The sequence below is a fragment of the Hippoglossus stenolepis genome, chromosome 6, assembly GCF_022539355.2.
Source record: "Hippoglossus stenolepis isolate QCI-W04-F060 chromosome 6, HSTE1.2, whole genome shotgun sequence".
Classification (NCBI taxonomy): Eukaryota; Metazoa; Chordata; class Actinopteri; order Pleuronectiformes; family Pleuronectidae; genus Hippoglossus; species Hippoglossus stenolepis.
In genome coordinates, this window is record NC_061488.1 from 23522364 (window position 1) to 23543396 (window position 21033).

General features: G+C 42.6%; 1 protein-coding gene across 1 annotated transcript in view; it reads right to left on the reverse strand.

Moving 5' to 3' along the window:
- The window catches only part of LOC118110443 (kelch domain-containing protein 8B), a 134886-nt gene that overhangs the window by 64843 nt on the left and 49010 nt on the right, over positions 1-21033 (reverse strand). Inside the window, exon 2 of the mRNA XM_035158175.2 lies at positions 5020-5184. Within this exon, the coding sequence (XP_035014066.1) occupies positions 5020-5184 (165 nt within the window). The remainder of the gene's footprint in view (positions 1-5019; positions 5185-21033) is intronic.

Sequence of the window (21033 nt, forward strand, 5' to 3'; positions counted from 1 at the left end):
CCCCACTTGCCAGAGATGAGTGTTTAATCTGCAGACAAAAAGGACACTGGGCAAAGAACTGCCCCCAACGGCGAGAGGACGGGGAGACAAGAACTTTCACTGCCGACTGAACTACAGAAAGTGAGGAGAGGCAGACGGGGGGGAGACGACCAATATACCCGCCGAGGATCAGAGAAAGGGAAGTGAAACACAGATACATACATGCCAAAGCAATGAAGAAATCGCTTGCAATTCTAACCGCACATACACACAAAAGCTCCAGCAATGAAGAAATCGCTTGCTAAACTAACCGCACACAAACACACACCAGAGCAAACACAACTTTGTGGTTCTTATGTTAAGTACAATAGTGATGCTTTTAAGAAAATGCCTCAACTTGAACTGTGTGTTAACGGTCAGAAACTTAATTTCATGGTCGACTCTGGTGCAGGTTATTCTGTGGTTAGGATGTCAGATTTGCCCACATCTCCTGAGATGAGTGGTCGCTTTATATTCTCTCAAGGTGCCAGCGGTGCCAATGTAAAAGAAAATTTCACAAAACCTCTCAAATGCGCCGCTCAGTTTGACAAACATCCCATAAGGTTTGAACATGATTTTTGTTGTCTCCCTGTTGCCCAATTAATCTATTAGAAAGAGATTTGATGATTGTGTTAGGCCTCAATTTAGTATCCTCCCTGATGGAGTGACGGTTAACTGCATTGCACTTCACATGTGACAGACACAGCAGATCACGTTTATGAATCTCTGTTTTTGCCTTTTCCTGATGATTCTCTGAAAGTGTCCAATATTTTTTGGTCTGGTTCCAGAAGTGCAGCTTCCGTCTCACTCACTGACCAACAGATGGCACTGTTTCGCGTCTCGAATTCCAGCCCTCACATCTCGCTCTCCAAGTCCCATGATGACCAGTGGCAAGACTTAGGCCCATTTGTCAGATCATGCCAGGCTGCCGTTGATTGGCAACCCACAACCACGCCTGACGTAATGTATTCACCCAGTCTGAGTGCATTTGATCTAAAAATGTCTCCAACCTTCTGTTCTCCAGCCACACGCTCATTTGTTGTGACTGAAAATCACCTTCATTCTTATGCAATGTTGTCCAGCCCCTCTGATGTTTTCTCCTTTACTTTCAGATCTCCCTGAAACACTGTGGGCAAAGGACAAATATAATGTGGGCAAAATCACTCCAAAATGTGATTATAGGCCATGTAAACAACAATATCCACTCAGACAGAAAGCAGTGGGGGGGGATACGTCCTGTTTTTGAATCCTTTTTGCAGGCTGGTGTAATTGTCCCCTGACCTGATTCATCGGTCCGCACTCCACTGTTCCCAGTTAAGAAGATCAGAGACAAAGGTCAACCTACTGAGTGGCGGTTTGTGCAGGTTCTGAAGGCTGTGAATGATGCTGTAATTGCTCGATAGCATATTGTTCCCGACCCATACACGCTGCTTTCCCAAATTCCGTCTAATGCAGTGTGGTTTTCGGTTGTAGACTTATCCAATGCTTTTTTTGTGTTCCTGTCCACAGGGACAGCCAGTACTGGTTAGCTTTTAATTTTGAAACCAAGGCCTACATTTTCACATGCCTATGTCAAGGCTACTGTGAGTCTCCATCATTATACAATCAGGCTCTCAGGAACAGTCTTGAATCCCTCATCCTCATTCCGGGTTCAGTTCTCTTGCAGTATGTTGATGATCTACTAGTTGCCAGTCCCACACAGGAGCATTGTGAAACAAATACGATCGCTTTGCTGAGACATCTGGCTCGTGAGGGCCATAAAGTCAGCCTCAGCAAACTAGTTTGTTCAACAAACTGTCACATTTCTGGGTCATGTCGTCACCAAAGATGGCAAATCCCTGTCTGATAAGAGAGTAGAAGCTATTGTTAACATGCCTAAACCCTTGACGAAGAAACAACTCATGTCATTCATCGTTGAACGTTCATTCCTGACTTTGCTCTTCTTGAAGCCCCTTTAGGTGCTCTGTACCATGGCAAATCACTCACTCCTCACGAACATGTCGTTTGGACTCCAGAGGCAGACAAGGCATTTGTCACACTGAAGAAGACGCTGCAGCAATCTCCCACTCTTGCTCTCCCTAACCCTGACAAACCTTTTGTTCAGGCTGTGGATGAGAGAGACCGCTGCATGACTTCTGTCCTCCTTCAGTCTCATGGTGACAAATATCGCCCTGTCGCCTACTTCTCCGCCAAACTTGATCCGGTGGCAGCTGGCCTTCCACGTTGTTTGCGTGCAGTGGCCGCCTGTGAAAAAGCTGTCCTTGCCTCACGAGACATAGTAGGTTACTCTGACTTGACACTCCTTGTTCCTCATGCTGTGTCTCTCATTCTTACAGAACAGAAGACCTCACATCTCTCTGCTGCTCGCTGGTTGAGGTATCACACTGTTCTTCTTGACATGCCCAACATCACAGTGAAACGCTGTTCAACTTTGAACCCAGCCACGCTTCTTCCGCTTCCGGATGACGGGGAAGAACACAACTGTGTGGCTGAACTTCAAGTCCAGTGTTCCCCACGACCTGACCTCTCTGACGAACCTCTTTCTAAATCTGACTTGATTCTGTATGTCGATGGGTCCGCCTCACGTGACCCTGTCTCTGGTACTAACTGTGTTGTTTTTCTGTTTGTTCAGATAACGAAGTTCTCCTCTCGAGTTCTCTTCCTCATCACCTCTCAGCACAGGCAGCAGAGCTCATCGCACTCACAGAAGCATGCAAATTGGCTACTGGTAAAACATTCACAGTCTACACTGACTCCAGATATGCGTTCGGTGTAACTCATGATTTTGGCGCCCTTTGGCAACACAGAAACCTCCTCACATCTTCTGGTAAAAAGATAGCACACCACGGTCTCATCACAGATCTTCTGTCTGCCATTTTGCATTGTTAAGAGACATTATTCCACGATGGGGAATTCCTAGCAGAATTTCCAGTGACAACGGCAGACACTTCGTAAACGAAGCTGTCAAACAACTCGGTTCTCATCTAACTATGGATGTGCGAACACACTGTGCATATCATCCAGCCAGTGGTGGAACTGTGGAACGAGAGACCGGCACACTCAAAACTAAACTTGCAAAGTGCTGTGAAGGTACAGGTCTTGCATCGACAAAAGTCCTGCCTCTGGTGCTGATGTACATGAGGATGAGAAAACGAACCCCACATTGGTGTGGATCCTCCGTCTTCTCCGCTTCCATCCACAGACTTGTGTGATCATGATATGTTGTCCTATTGCTCTAACCTGACTTCTTCTCTTTCAGACATCAGGAAACAGGTGGCAAGGGCCCTACCAGGTACTGCTCACAACCCACACAGCAGTGAAAGTTGCTGAAAGAGCCACCTGGATCCACGCCAGCCACTGCAAATGAGTACCAGCTCCATCTGACCAGCTGACGCCTTCAACTCAAAGCACACACACTGATACTTCCACAGGTTGAGAAGCACCGAGAGTGTTGTATGATTAACCACACGAGCGTTCTGCGACAACACAGAAGAAATCTGCCTGACAACTGAGACCATGGACAGGCCATGGCATCATTTCGACATCCAGGGTTGTGTGGCTTCAGAGGCTCACTATGCGTGTTACTCATGATCTCCTCTACTATTATTTTGCACATTATTCTGTCTAGACGCACTCCTGTGAAAGTCTCTGATGATCTAACGAACTGTCTTTTCCTACAGTGTCCTCTCAGAACCATCCAGCACATGCAAATTTGACTAGACACAAGATAAAGTGATTCAGGTCCCCTTGATCCGTAACTTATTCCCCATCCCTCCCTACCTGGACACTGACAGCACAGATGGTTCTGATGACGATACTCAATTTTAGGTTTTTTTATGTTATTTTCTCCCCCCAGCTTGCTTATGTGTTTCTTAATGATTTCACTAGACAAAAACAGCTACTGCAATTATCCTTTCAACTTCATATTTTATGATGCTTTAATTTGAAGCTCTGTGAATTTTTAAGGTTGATGTGAGTTACTTTATGAAGTTTGTACATACTTAATAAATTTTTACTTCCTAGCAAGAATTAAAAAAAATTTTACTGGATATTTTCAACCTTAGATATACTGTATGTTGACATTTAACGTTTTATTACATTTTAATATGAGTTACTTATGCCAATCAATACAGTATGTTAAATTTGATAATGGTTAATGAGATGATGATGTTGTTTGACCTGATTACCTTCCATTTTCATTTTAAATGCTTGCTCAATTACAGGAAAATAACTTTTTTCTTTCCACAAAACAGCAGCGGCTACCTATTGCACCTCCCTGCCATGCATCGATGTTCTAGAACCTCTCCATGGTGGATGTGACCCTGTACGTACGCAAAGTGCGTGGGTTGAAGACTCGTCGATATTCTTCTATGATTATGATGTTGATTATGATGTTTCTTGATTATTTTTCGTTAGTGATCATATTTTTATTGATGATCAAAGGGGGAAGTGTAGTGGAAAATTCAACTGACCAGTGTCTAAGGTATTGGAAATCCCCCTGACCAGGTGTCTAACTGCTGTGATACTGTCTACCTGACAGGATGGAACCCTTATTTGGTGGTGTCTTACTGCTATGACCTTGATCAACAGGGTGCATGCCCTTATTTGGTGATGTTTTTCTTCCAACTGCTACAGCGGACGGACAGACACAGATGATCTCATGTCTTTCATGTCTTTTTTCATATTATGTTTTATGAAACGCCTCTTTGTATAAGTTCTGGCTTTTGTGAACTTGCGGCCAGTTCCATTTTGAGCACCCGTGCTTGTTGTGTAACCTCTGCAGAGTTTACTATTATAAAGACTCAAAGGCAACTCCAGTCTGAGAATTTCATTATTTCAAATCTCAAGATGAATTTCCATCACACCAGGAACTAGGAGGAGTCAGCACCGGCAAGATGGCACCGGGTGAACGCCTACTACTAGCCTAATTTTCACTCTTCAGAAACCAACGGGTGACGTCACGGACCCTACGTCCATTATATATAAAGTCTATGGTCCTACCTAACATGTAGATTTTGTTTCCTGTTACGAAGGGTGTGGCTCCGTACCGCGGCGTGGGCATGGAGGTCATCGGCAGCCATTGGTCCTTCTCTGCCTCATAAACCCTCACCAGGGCCTGCGGTGTGGTGTCTGCGCCCATACCCCCCAACGCATACACCTTCCCATCTGCAGAGAGACACACAAGACAGAAAATCACTGTGAATTAAGAGCTTGCTGTAATTTACTCTCTTAGTGCAACAATGCATGCAATAGATATTTTCTGTCCAGCTTGTTTCCATGTTACAGTTTTATGAGAGGGTGGAGGAAAAATGCTACAAATGTCTCCCCAGGCAGCCAGAGAAAGAGACACAGTACTGTGTCCTTTAGTCCTGCCATTTCTGGTGTAGCTGTCACGTCCGCTATCCGTCTCATCCGACTACAGTCACCCAAACAATCTGCAATATTTATGCCCAGGTCTGACAACATGCCAGATGACCAGCCAATGACTTTTCCACAAGGACACATCCCCAGCCACTGCAGTGTCATTAGAATATACAGAGAAGCAACAGAAAGCCAAAGTGCTGAGAATGCAGTCACACTCCTCCTGCTGACACGCTGCAGAGGAGAGGAGAGGAGGAGGAGGAGGAGGAGGAGGAGGAGGAGGGGGGGGGGGAGGAGAGGATTACCAGCTCATCAGCACTCTGGAAGTTGTGACAACTTAAATCTGAAGGAAAAAGACAGAGAGAAGCTGAGAGACATGGAGGGAGAGCGTGAGCGTCTCAGACACCCAGGCAGATGACAGATCTGTGGAGCTGTGATTTAAACTGTGAAGAATAAAGCAATAATAAATCTGTCACTAGGAATGCAGCTCGACACCACTGCTATTGCCACACAGTTCAGCATTTATGACAACACAGAGTAAATCCAATTTTTCTGTTGAACATAAAATAAATGACGCAGCACGGACACTTCCATCATGAAACGAATATCACAATGAATGCACGCATGTTGATAGGTGGGGCAGGCAATGTAGATTATAAGTGTGTACTTGTGTGTGTGTGTATTTCAGAGACACAGAGCTGAGACCACAAACTCTGTAACTGCAGAGAGGCACTTACTGCAGTGTAAGCATGATTGCTGCTGAGCTTTCTAAGTAGAAGGTTCATCACTATTCTTAAATTACTTTTAAGCGGTTTTAAGGAGAGTCCAAGTTAACGGCTCTGTGAGTCTTTGAAGTTCATCATAAAGAAAAACCAAACTATTAGACGGATAAACCAAACTACTGGACAAACTGAGATGATGATGGTTCTAGATGAAAAGTGTCGGAGACCTCAAATGGACTGTTCAGGTTTGCTTCACATTGTCTAAAACTCCAATATTTCACCTCATACTTCAAATGTTAACCTGTTAGTGTGAGAGGAATGAGAGATCTACCTCGAGAGTAAATACACTGGGCTTCATTTCAGAACATTAATTTTTCAACATTTTCTTGCATAAGGTTTGCTTGTGGCAAACTAAGCCTTCTTCATAAGTGTTTCAGTGGTGTAAATTAAAATGTGTTACATCACAAAACAACATCTGAATGGCCCCCTGGTGGCTGCCTGTACTCTAAACCCCACTGAAACCATGGTGTGCCATGTTAACGGATGCTAAGTATACGCCAAATACATTTTTCACAAAGATGGTTTCTGTCATTTTCATATCCATGAAATCTTGGCTCGATTATTGTTCAGTGGGAGGAAGTGGAGATGTGTCAAGCATTTTTATATACAGTCATATGCACGAAGATAATGCTGATGATAGAAATGATAATATATAAAAATATTGAACAACAATGCTTATGTGCGTCTATAATAGAGCAAACTTCTACCAGTGCAGGATGTGAGTGTGTGTGAATGAAAGCAGCACAAAGAAAACAACTTTGCCTGAGCTTTTACACTTTTCCGCAGCATTATGTTTCAATGAACAATGAAATGAGAATTTGTTTTCACTGAGAATAAATGTGGAAAACAGTCTTTAGAAGCTCAGTGGAGCGCTTCTAAATCCAAGTTTTCATTTAAACGTGTCTTTCTCTGGGCAAGGTTTTGATTTTATCTTGAATTAAATCACGAGATGTGACATGTAGGCAAGACTTTCATCCTCTAGAAAACACTGGACCGAATATATTCAAATACTCTAATATTTAACTTACTTGTGTTATGCATAATTTTATCCACATTGTTCATTTTCATCTGATCCAAGTTGTCACATCCCAGTTTCTACCTATTGTATACCAAATAGTGAATGTTCCACAAATCATCCATCCATCCATCAACAACACTGCTTATCTTTTGAGGGTCGCTGGTTTGAAACCAACCCCAATCTGCCTGTTTTCGGACTGTGGGAGGAAACCGCAGTACCAAGACAAAACCCACAGACACATGGGAAGAGCATGTTAACTCCACACTAAAGACCCCGGCCAAGCTGGGATTCAGACACTTTGGATGAATGTGGGAAAATTCTGTACATCGAACGCTTAATCCAGACCTTCAGACTCAGCTCCCTCCCCCCCCCCTCCCACGATAGTTTGATGCTGTGTTCCCATTATAGCTGACGCGGCATCAATCTGTCAGTCAATCTCGAGACCTCACAGACCCTGTCAGTACCACTCAACACCTCCTGCCCCACCAGGAGCTGTTACCCCAACAGCACAGCTCCCAGTGACACAGCGGGTGTTCTCCCGTGCCCTGGGTTCTTTTCTTGTCAACAAATGCAGTTGATGATGTGAACATATACTGTTGAATCCTTGAGGCCTGATAAACTTCTCTAACCTTTTGTTTTTATATTTTAAACCTGCATTATTTAAACAATGTTTATTCGCTTCTTCACCCCTGGTGGCAACAAGTGGAATACTGTAAAACCACAGCTTGGAATATGTATTGCATTGCCCACAACTGTACTAAATACAAACTAAATGGGAGACTGCTAATAAAAACATTTCTCTATAGCAGTGCTAGAGGTAGGAACACACACCATGGGGCACCTTTAGGTTGTGTAGCATGTTCAAATGTTTTGGCAACAAAGGAAAGAGAATTCAAATGGAATTTTAAATATTTCTTGAAATGTAGGAGAAAAAGAGAGGGAGAGGGAGAGAGAGGAGCTGATCGAGATGTTGATAAATCACTTTGGCATTTGACGATGCCATCGGGGTCTCCCAAACCCAGCCAGAGACTAAACAGTCGCTTTTCAGCATCTTTATAAATTCACAATTCACTTAAATACTTCAGCAGTTTCTCATGGCGTCGCAGCTCGGCTCAGCTCTGTCTCTCCCATGTGCGTCTCTCTTCCATGTGCGTCTCCCTTCCATGTGTCCCTCATGTCTCTCCCATGTGCGTCTTCCTTCCATGTGTCCTTCATGTCTCTCCCATGTACGTCTCTCTTTCATGTGTCCCTCATGTACGTCTCCCTTCCATGTGTCCCTCATGTACGTCTCCCTTCCATGTGTCCCCCATGTGCGTCTCTCTTCCATGTGTCTCTCTCTGGAAGCTTTGTTGCTGCCTTTGGAACCAGAGGATCAATCAGCCCTCAGCCCTCAGCCCTCAGCTGGCAGATTAATCCTCTGGTGCAAGTGGAGGTTCTCTCTGAGCCTTCTCCATTCCCCAAATCACCTTTTATAATTATCGTGCGAAAGTAACAATTAGTACAGTGCCTGTTCCAAACCTGTCTGTTTCTAATGGTCTGTTTTCTTGTCCCGTGGTTAAAGCTCCGGAGCTACTTCAGAATTATTCCTTGTCATTAGTGAGTCCTCCTCAAACAGTTCTACGATAAACGGTCACTTTTTATTGCTTGTTTGCAGAGCTTTATACAAACAGTGTGTGTGTGTGTAAATAGTTATTACCTGACATGTTAAGACCTCACACATGTTTACTAGTAGAATTAGTAACAGCGTGACACACTGATAAATATCCACCAATCTGGACCATTATTTGGGTGACTGTAGAGGCTCGGTCCACCCACAGTGTGACCTGTGACCCGCAGCATCTCACAGCTGCTACCTGTGTGTGTGTGTGTGTGCCTTTCGGCCCAGCCTCGGCCTAATCATGCGCGATCTCCTCTAATTAAGGAAACCATGCTCTATTCTCTGAACATCACCCCGGGAGACTCCATGGCAACCACAGCGTAACCTACACTATTATTATGGGGTGGTGTTTGGCAGGCTGGTGCTTGGTGAAAGAAATAGCATCAGCACTGAACGTGATGGACAAAATGTTCTTGTACTGCTCTGCACTGACCACACAAATGATCAAAAGCTATGAACTGCAAATGCTCCAGTATATTAGCATATATGAAGTACAAATTAATATATATGACTTACTGTACACTGGTTATGCTTCTTATTTCTGTTCTTCTTCTTTGTAACCCTGATGTACACACTGGGTCTGCTGCTTTGATTCCTGCCCAGCAGAACATCTTTCATCTCACTTGTCTCGAGGTCCCTGTCTTGTTGATATCATGTTGCCTGTCCCTCATCTATTGTCTTGGCCCTGCAACCTTCTCTCACCGCTACATTCACTTTGCTTTCATCATTTTCTGTCTCCTACTTCACACATTCAGTCTAATTGACTGTCTCATCTGTCCCTTTTACAGAATCCTTTTCTTTCGCCGATCATTTTAACCCTTTATCCTTTCCTCTCATCTCGGTTTTCCTTACTCCTTTCTCTCTGCATCCCCCCCCCCATGTTGCAGCGCTCAGCCCTGGTATTAAATGCTTGGTTTCAGAAACAAAAAGCAAGAAATGGCAAAATGTGGAACTGTTATAACATGTTACTTAAATCAGATTGTTTTCTAATAATAAGTCTTCACAACATGATTCAAATAATTGTTTTTTTAAATGTATTTAAAATATTGTATTTTTACTTTGAAAATATATATTTGGTATGCTGCATGAAATCGTGTTCATGTTCAATCAAACTGATGACGATGAATTTAAAGAGCGACATAAAAGGCATCAATGCATGAGTATAATTCAATAATTTAATAGTCCATCAGTCTTCCTTTACTCTTATAATTTGGACACTTCGCTCTTCTCTCTCCTTAAGGCAGATGTCTCAGACCAGCTCAATGTAAAGTTTAATGTAAATTTGTTGACTGCAGAATTTCATTTTGATTCACATTCACAGTTAACTTGTCCATTGACTCTGTTCAATCGACCAGTTTGTGTATACATTAATCCACAGTGCTTCTTTTCTAAAGATTAATAAATAATTCAGCTTGTCCCCAAAGTTTTTCAGACATTTGTTTACAGACAACCTGTTGGCCACTGAGGTTCCTCTGAGGTTAGTGGAACACTTATATAATGTGACAAATCGTTGGACCCACTGGTCCTATTTTTAGAGGCTTCCTGAAGTCAGACTCAGACTGGATTAAAAACACTTTAAGAGAGAAAGAGGATGAAAGCAAAGTTAAAAAGAAGAGAGTGAGCAAGTAAGAAGAAGAGTACAAGCCAAGTGGTTGTATATCAGGTCAAGTTACAGGAAATATGGCCACAATCTGCCCTTCTCCTTTGTCATTGAATAATATAGAAACGTGTTTTAGCAGAGTATAATGATGTCACAGTGAAACTGACCTTTTGGTTACCATGGAAACAAAATTTGTCATAATTCAATCAGGCAACTCACATTTAAACTGTTTATTGCAGCTGCAAAACTTGGTTTTGGCTACTAGGCTGCAACCTCATCACTCTACCATATATAATTACGTAGACATAATGGGGAGTGATGAGCAAATATTTTTAATCCCCGCGTCGGAGCCTGCGGTTGTGGAGCGGCAGAATCAACAAGCTGTGATACTGATGCAGGGCAGCGTTGACAAGCAAAAACTAAAAAAAATTAAAAATGATTATAGCAGAGCAGCTTTTGTTGACTGTCTGAATTAGCTCGCCAGCATCACTTAACTTAGTGCATTATGGCCAAAACATTGATCTTTGGCAGTTCATCCTTGAGTCCACAATGAATGTTTTTACCAAATTTGAAAAAAAATTCCCATAATGCATTACTGAGATATGGATGGATAGGTGGACTGAGAACTCCAAAACGCCCTGCCTCATATCACAGCTGTCACCAATGTGGAAGCTAGGGTTTCAAATGAAAAGTGGGAAGTTTAGTCCAAATTCAAAAACCACAAAGTGTACAAGATGCATGTTAAGAAAACAGGACTGGAGCTGTTGTGTTTGATGGAAGATGATGTCCCACAGCGACATTTCAAAGGCCACTGCACTCGTCCTACTGAACACTCGTCAATAGCAGATCTATAAAACCCTCCAGTCAGCTGCCAGCTATAGTCACCATGCACTATGTATAGACTGAGACGGAGGAGTGCTGGGGTCTATAGGATCAATTGTCCTCACTAAGAAGGGAAGATGAGTCAGGCTCCATCGTTCTTTCCCCTTTTCCTTCCTTTGTCTATTCCCGTAATTATTAGCCAATTTATCTTATCTCTATCTTCTTTTATTCCTTCATTCTTTCATCCTTTTTTTTTATCTGTGTGATTTGCTCCCTGTTTTCTTCTTTTCTTTTTCACTTCACCTTATTTAGTTCTTTTTTCACTTTCGAGTCAGGGATAACAGAGTGTAATGTAGAAGGGCCGGTGTACAGGCACACAGTGCTATAGGTGTAGTGCAACACAGACACACACTCACTCAGGGAGTCAATAGTAAAGGAATATAGTGGAGAAATCACAACGTCCTCTTTGGTGAGGCAAGGGTCAATCAATAGTCCCTTCAAAACCTCCATCTGTAGACCAGCTTCAAAATGGAAAATATCAAAGTTTATTTGTTGGCTTGAAAGACGTCGGCCATCGGTGTGAAGAGAAGGAGCATGAATAACAATCACACAAGAGAAACAGGTTCAACACAATGACATCAAACTCATAACGGAGACAAAACACAGATGAAAGCAGCTTCCTCTCAGATGGACATTTTAATGAAGAGAACACAGACATGCTGCAAGTGTTTGATCTTATCTCATTGGATGCAGCATATCTACTTTACAAATGTGTGTGCATGTGTGTGTGTGTGTACTCATTTTTGTTCCCTCTTTAGGACCTTTAGTGTAAACACTGACCTTGTCAGGACCAGTAGACCTAATGGGGACCAAAGCCCAGTCCTAATGAGGCAGAACATGATTTCTGAGGTCCTGGTTCAGGCTTGGGTTGAGGTCTGTGCACGATGAGGGGAAGTCAAAGCAAAGCTGTGCATCCCTAAGGGTGTGGAAGTGGACTGGAGGTTTAAGGGTTGTGTGCAGTGTCATGACAGTTTGGAGGTCACAGCCACTAACCCTCCCATTATCACTGGGACTACTTCAGACTTTATCTTTGAAATCTGTTCCAGTTCTTTCAGCCCCTAGTATTTCTCGACTATCCTGCTCTCCCTCTCTCTGATGTTGCTGTCAGCTGGAATTGCACCAGTATCACAACTGCCCTCCTCTGCTCCTTGTCAACCACCTATATGTTTGGCTGGTTAACCAGCAGCTCTTTGTCCCACAGGATCTTCGCTGTCTTGTTCTAAAACACATTATGTGGTTTGTCCTATCAGGTCTTGGGGACTTCCAATCCATTTTTGGCACAGATGTTCCTGTACACTAAGCCACTTGTTTATACCTCACAGTGTCCCAGCTTGCATCTTACACCCTGCTATGACTACTGTTGCAAAGCCTGTACCCTGGGTCCTGTCTGCTGTGGTAGACCCCAGCCTTTATGGATCTGGAGCTTAGGGCCTGTTGTTGTGCTGCCATTATCAGAGTCTCTGGGCTATCCGTTAGGTCGCTCTTTTCTAACCACTGGTAGGATTTCTTGATGTAAGCCACTTCCTCTATCCGCTGATGGCACACCCCATGGATGGGGCTTGGTCTACCACAATATTTTTCTTCTTTCTCATCACCCCCGGTCATTTGCTGCCTGAGAGACTCTCTAAGTATTCATCCCCAGGGGCCATCTTCCTGATGTATTAATGGATGCTCCATGTTTCATTCTGGATTGTGGCTCTGACACTCACTGATCCTCACCTTTTCTCTTATTGATGCTCGTAGTCTTGGAGTACTTGACTTTGGGTGGACACCTCCATCATTTTTAGGCGTTATTGTGTCTTGACGTCAGCAGCATCTATCTCTTCCTGTGGCCATCTTACTATTGCACCTGGATAACTAATGAATCATAGGGTGTTGCCACGCATCATATACTCTTAAATGTTGATTTGCTTTGAAAGGTAGCTGCAGCATGCTATGTTACACTTCAATTCCCAAGTTGTTAACTGCTAACAGACATACAGATATGTAGATGTATAGATAATATATGAAAAACTATCAATTATTTCTACTTTTCACCAGAGGTCTATGCAGGACGTTTTTTCAGTCCCACTTCCTTTGCATTTCAGAACCCTGCAGCCCAATCTTGCAAATACACGATCTTTCTCTCTTTTTCTCACCATTGAGATTTTAATTATGTCTATAATAAAGTTTGTTATTGAAAATCTTTCTTCCCCATCCACCAAGATGTAACCCTTATTGTGGATTATTAAAAGTCCACATACTTTGGAATTACAAGTGCCGTGATACACAAGCCAACTTTAAAAGACATGAACTGACAATCAGCCTTATTAAATGTCAGTTGGTTTTAATATAAACGATGTTTAAATGGCATTTATATAACCAGCATCAGGGGTGTAAAAAGGCAGGATAAAGGTAAGAGAATGGGTAGATATAAACTGATGAAGATCAGCCACCGAAAATTAAAACTTAATTTTAATCACCAGGCAGCATATTTGGAGGGATATGGTTAAATGGGAGGCAATGCATTAACATGAATCGTTACATCCAGCCCATCACATTTTAATTTATATATATATATATATATAATTTATTTCATCCTGCAATGATGATAACCTGCTGTTACATTTTCAGCACCTGGTGCAAGTGTAATTTACACTTGCACAATGAGCGGCCTCCCTACAAAAACTAATGATGTATAATTATGACCTACGGCAAAATCACAATTGCACATGGTTTCAGGTATTGCGGATAAAATGAGATTTTAATACACTAGGCATTTTGCACACTATTTTGTTCCATAAAAACGTATTAAAGAGGAAAAGGAAGTTCTCTGAGATGTAGGCATACTAACTAAGTCATTGTCTGTGACCAAGTTTATTAATTTTATGTGATTTTCATACATTTACAGTAGATAACTTGTAGATCCAAATAAATTTTGGAACACCCAATGCTGCCCACATCGAGAGACTACACTGCGACTCTGCTTCGCCCTGCATCAGGGTATTTCAACAGAACATTGTGCTGAAAGGATGGACATGGTGCTCACTCACAAATGGTGAAAACAGTTTTGTAAAAATCTGTAATTCTACAACCACATTTTCACAGTCCTTTCACAGAAATTATGCAAACCCCCTGTTGAACAATGCTGAAAAATACTGGCCCATATTTAAAGCAAATAGCTGAGCACAGCCCAACACACTGCCAAGCAGAAATGTTGGGTGGAAGTAAATGTTCTAGTATAAATTTAAAACCTGAGGATATAGAGTTTCATTTAAATATATGGATGCTAAACAGGACCTCTCCGATGCAACTAAGAAACCAACAAACACTCTAGATTATGTCAAGAATAAATAATGTCAGCAAGAGGACACTTAATATTCCCTCCACATTCTTGTTCAAATTTGACAAAGATCCATTTTACAGATGACCACATCCTGATGTTGTCCTTACAGACAGAATCCAAACAATCCTATTTCAGAAAATACCTCAGTCGGTGTGAAAGACATAAATGAAAACAGGTTACAGAAAAAAGCAGAAGACAGCATTTACATTTAAGCAATCACGACATCTCAAGAGAATATGTGCTCGACCCCGTCACGGCAGCAACCCGGTCACATCAGTATCACTGACAGTGTACGCCATGTTCAGGTCCACAACACTGAGCTGTTGAGCTTGATGTGGCCATGTTCTGAATATTATGCAACCTGTGCTCAGCTTTGAATGCTGCAGTAACACCTGTTCTCCTGACATTTTAAATGACATCGGTATGAGGATGATGATGATGATGATGATGATCACGATGATGATGATCACGATGATAATGATGATGATGATAATGATGGTCTTAGCTGATTTGATCCAAAATGACCAGCTCAAACAAATCTTCGCCTTAAAGTGGCTTGTAAGACTGCAATAAGCTTAAAAATAGCAAGTTGGCAATGTATGTTGTTTCATCACAGCCCAGAGAGAAAAGCTAGAACTGTGTTCATCAGTGTTGCGAAGCATTTTTACCCTGTCTGGTTTTAGCAGCTCCACAGCAGCAACAGGGCTCCTTCGCAAATCCTCAAATTCACATCTCCATCTGAATGAGGTTTAAGCTTCTTAGTTTAATGCTCAGTCACCACAAAATATGCCTGTTTAACATTATGTCTGTTAGAATGTGGTCTTGTGAAAGCTACTTGTTGGTCACAAAAACTCCACTGAAGAGTTTGAACTCTCTCCAGGACCATTTGTACAATCATGGGTTCTTTGCTCTTGGATATTGCTGCATTGTGCATCCACTATTCTTGCTAGGCTTGTAAGCACATGCATCTTTCCTTCACTCTGACCGTGATCGGACACAAATAGAGCCAGTTGGGTGAACCCTGAAGGACATGTTTGTCTGGTTCATGTTGGTTTCTTTTATTACACAAAAAACGTAATTGTCTTGAGAATGCAGCACAAAACCTGTTCTTATCACCGTTCTTTGGCATCCATGACATTGAAGTGACTTGAAATACATGACTCATATTTCAGATTTTGACCTGCTAAGCTCCAAAAACAGTCACAGTGCCACTGGGGCAGGGATTCCAAAATCTCATTCACAGTGTCTGTGGCTGGGCTCATTAAGGGTGTTACTACTCTTGTTATGTAGGGACCTGGCAGCAGTGAAACATGCCCTCTCTAAGCTTCAGACTGTGGTGTAGATATCAGGTGCTCGGGAAATTAGCCTCTGATTTGAGGCTCAGTAGAAAAAGTCAATTCTAGTTAACAGTGTGAGTGAGGAGAGATCACATTGGGTTTGACAGGAATCAAAGAGTTAGCAGGGGGAGGCCATGTTAATTATTGCAAAGATAGAGACTGCAACCAGCTAATGAAAGAATTGCACATGAAGGTTTCAAATTATAGCATAAAACTAGTGTTTTATGTTTGACTTAAGTAAATCCCTGTGGCAGTGTTTTTGCGTGTTGGTCCATTTTTATGCTACCCTGTAAGGCTTTCTCAGCAACGAGGCTTAGCACTGAATCAATCCCTTATATCTGACAACAAAACAGCGCCAGTGCTATACTACTACAGCATTTACTAAACGAGAGCTAAAGTCAAGTAGAGGACGATGGGGATGTCGTTAGTTTTGCAGATTTCTTTAAAAGATCAGAAATGATGATTTAGAACAGTTAGAGGAGAAGAAAAGTTATGTTACTTCCTCCAAATGGCAACAATAATGTCTGAACCATATTTTATAGTATCCATCCAACAATTATTAAGACATTCACCAAAAACACAGACAAGCTTATGATGGCACCAGAGGAAAAGTCAGGTGATCCTCAAAGTCCTTAGGTAACGTTGTCTGTACATTATTCTGTGCTAATCCGATTGTGAGATGTTAAGATGTTTCATAGGCCAGAGGATCACTTTAGGATTCATCCTCCGGGCATCATGACTGACAATCCATCCAATAAACAACATTGTGTGTTTGACTGGGTATTAGGGCAAAAACACAAGTCTCTTTTAGTTCAAAAATGATGATGTCAATTGAAGTTTACATAGTTAAGTAAGACCAAGCATATCTGTTCTATTTTCTAACCTTTTCCTTGATGATTTGAACACCATGTGCTTTATTAGCCAGGTGCTACAATTGTAAATACATGCATATTGTTTAAACACAAGCAAGAACAAGCTGAGCCGTCTGCGTTAACTGCATATAAATTATAATTAATACTCGTCAAATATGAACGTGAGCCAACAGACTAAGCGCAGGAAAATACGTCCCAAGGGAAATGAACACTGCACATTCACTGTTTCTTTAACTTTTTTGCAGACGCATGCAGAAAGTCGCTGGATAAAATCGGAATAAAACAAAGGACGTCTGGATGAATTGAAAAACAGCGCTGACAAATAAATAATAAATCTCTAACTGTCACAGCCCGGCTCTGTGTGAACTGCAGTGCTAGGTGAACAGTCTGCATTGAAACCTGCATACCCACTGTAAACAGGTAAACAAGAACTATTGTATTCTGATTGATGTTAAAACCGCTTAAAATTCACAATAAACCTCAGCAGCAGTCATGGATCTGGGCTAACAAGTGATGAAGTGCTTGGTGTCAAGTAAAAAAAGGGTTAATATTGATATCTGCCGCTCCTCTCTGCAGATAAATCCACCCTGAACATTTCGTTTCCTGATCCTCCCCACTGAGCTGTGACATTTACTGCACTGCACAAACAGTGTGTTCATTTATTCCCTTTGTACTGAGTGGGAGGAGACTACGATCTTTGGACACGGATACTAATATAGTTATAATCATTCCTTGTGAAGGTTAGAAAAGGAAAACAGGAAAAATAAAATAAAAAATGCTCTTCTCCTTCTGCAGAAGCAATATAGGGCTAATACCCTCCTGTGCAAAGCGCATAGCTCCAGTGGGGCTGCTTAGTTGTCAAGAGTAGAGGTTGTTTGCAGGACCCTGTAGTAAAAGAGAGCTGGAGCTCAGTCACCCCTCCCTGGTTAAATAAGCAAACTAATTATGCCTTAGTTTAATTACAATGGGCTTCATGAAAGAACCCCTGGTACGAAAACTGATTTCCTAAATGGAATACAAGGGATTTTATGCTCTTCTGCCCTTGAACCAGCACATTTCAATAGCGCTGCTGTGACTGGAGGATAAGCTCCAGGCAGTGAGGTAGATCTGTGGAAATCTTTAGCCTCAAAATTAACTTCAGGGAACCCAGACTCAAAAAAGCACCATTTTTGTTTTGGTGAATTTAACCCTTCTGTCGGGTTAGCAATGAAGAAAGCATTGTGAGTTTAGTTCTTTCCTCTTCAGTAACTGTTGAGATTAAATGATGTATAAAATGAATAAAATATGAACTAGTGTGCAAGCAGCCCATGTCACTGAGGCTACATCCTACTGCTGTGTTTTCACAGTCCAGTTTTTCACTGCTGTAAACGCGGCAGCAGCTTGTGTACACTGGGCATGCGCATGCTGGTGCCTTTGGTTGTTAATTGTAGAAAGAGCAAGGGGACAAGGAGTACACAAACAAATAATGACTCATCTCCTTCACATGCAAACAGTTGTATCATTTTAAAATGCAGAATTTAACCACACAACTAGTGTTTCATCTCCTTGACCACTGCACATCTCACACCCAGGCCACACTGGATGCATGAGCGGTACGTGTGCGTCGGGGAACGTCTTGCTTTTTTCATTTTGACTTCCATGTTGTCATGTTAGAGCTGCAGAAGCAATGTCTATTTGGCAAATATGTAACAAATATAACTATTTACAACTCTTCTTGTACCTGTTTCAAAGTCAAAGCTGAATTCAGGCACGCAGCAGATACACGCACGTGTGACGCAGCAGATCAGGGATTTAGGCGTCACGCACTCCACGAGCACCTAGTGTGGCCCAGGCAGAGGTCTTGCGCCACCTTCAGGTCAACACCTTTTGTTTGCTCATGACTGACAGCTTCGGACGGTGAAGTTCTCATAACATTTTTGTGAATGACACAAGTAGGGCCTAACAAGTAGCTGTAGGAACAGAGATGAGAAGTGAGTAAGCGATGTAGGAGAGAAGTGTGAAGATGTTGCATGAGGCCCACTGTCACTGGAAATGTGTTTCCTGTACTCAACCATAGACTGTACTCAACACGTCCCTGGATGTGCTGCAGTTACACATCCTCACTGCAGTCTGACTGGAACACATGCCCCTGACATCTTACACACACAATGTCTGCAGCTACTTGCCTAGAGACACTAATCACACATTTGTTCTGTTATTAAAGCTTGAAGTGCATTTTCATTTGGAAGGCGATCCGTCAGTGTAGCTGCTCTCTCTCTCTCCGCTCTCCCTCTCCATAATGCACTAATCACATTCCCTGTAAAAGCCACTGCTGAAGTGATTGGGACCAACTGTAATGAGCGTCTATGTTTGTTAACTGCCGTTTTAATTTGTGAGCCTTGTACAAAGCAGAGCATAATACATTCTGCCTGTTTATTCAGCAGCAGAGTGAGGACAGGTCTTGCTGAGCTCCACCACAGAGAGAAGGAGAACATGGAGTTGTAAATATGTGGCTCTTTGTAGCTACCAAACGTTTTGTTTATCATTCCATATCAAGTGTCTTATCGGCCAGTGTTTTGTGCTGAAACGTAATGAAAGTGATGCTAAAAGGCCAGGTTTCACCCGATGATAATGGATGTACTTTAAATATAATGTCAGAGTCGACCTTTATGGTGATTCATTTACCACGCGATCCATGCAAACTGGTACCTGGTGGAAAACTGCCCTCTGCACATAATGAGATAATCACTAGAAGAGGATGTGAAGCAGTGTCCGCTGTGTGTGTGAGCCAGGAGTGAGAGAGACGGGGGAGCTGAGCGAACACTGAAAGAGTGTGTTATCTATGATGAGGGTGAGGATGAGATACAGTGACAAGCCAGTTGTGATGTTGTGCAGGCATGTCGCAGTTTTTCAGACACAAGGTAGCCGACATTAACCTAAAGTGACAGCTTGGCGACGCCTGGCACAGGCTACGGCAGTGACACAGACACACACAGACACACACAGACACACACAGACACACACAGACACACACAGACACACGACAGTCTGAGCCTGTGCTTGTGTTCTTGTTCCTGTCTTGCTCTCATTGACACACAACATAATCAGACAGGCTCGCCCAGCCCCCACACCTCCCTCTCTCTAATGCACACACACACACACACACACACACACACACACACACACACACACACACACACACACACACACACACACACACACACACACACACACACACACACACAAAAACATCCACTAATTTGTCTGATCTGTCCCATTCTGCAGATGCGACAGTGGATTGCGTTGAGTTGCCTGAGCTGAGCTGAGGGATGACAGGGCCGCGGCACAGCGAGCCACGGCTGCTAGGGTTTGCGTTGCACAGTTCAAACACGGTGACACAACAACATCATTACCCAACATTCCGCGGGTGTCAACAGTGGCTCAAACCGGCGGCAACAGCTTGCTCATATGATGATAAGACTAACCGTGTTGATATGCCGTGTTCTCCTGGGCACAACACAATGAACTTGATGGAGAAAGATATCATTAACATAAGATGGTGAGCTGCTCTCTTCATTTCAAAGTGTCACTTCACCCAAGCAACAAACACATTTTTAGTTTTATTTTCCCAGGTTTTAAATGATTCACTTCTTAGGATCCCGTTTCTTCAACAATATATAAAAAGCCACGGAAATTATATGCACAGATAATCTCCCAAGGCCTCCACATACGCACACTATCAGACAGCTGTAGCTGTTAAACAAGTGGAAAAATGCAGTCTACCATACGGCTGATATATTATGACACAGTCACTATTACCACAATTACTATTAACATCACTCGAGAGTCATCACGATGTGGAGATGAGCAGTGTGACCGTGCCAATAGAATGTTATCGCAAGTAATGTTGCACAGCAGAAAATGAGAAACACCAGCGCTGTGCTCAACGTGACACATCAGTTCAGGGAAAGGTTCCCTAAACTGCTTCTAAACAACTCAACCCAAGTTTGTTGGGCCTCTGCACTGTACTGAGAAGATAACAAAGGTAAAGCAAGTGTGTTATTCCACAATCCTCAGTAGCAGTCAGTGCATCCCCGACATGCATTTAGCAGCAGCGATACAACAAGCACTGAGTAGGCCTGTCGCGATAATTACTGTATCGACCTATCACACCATATATCAACATAAACTGGATCATTTAG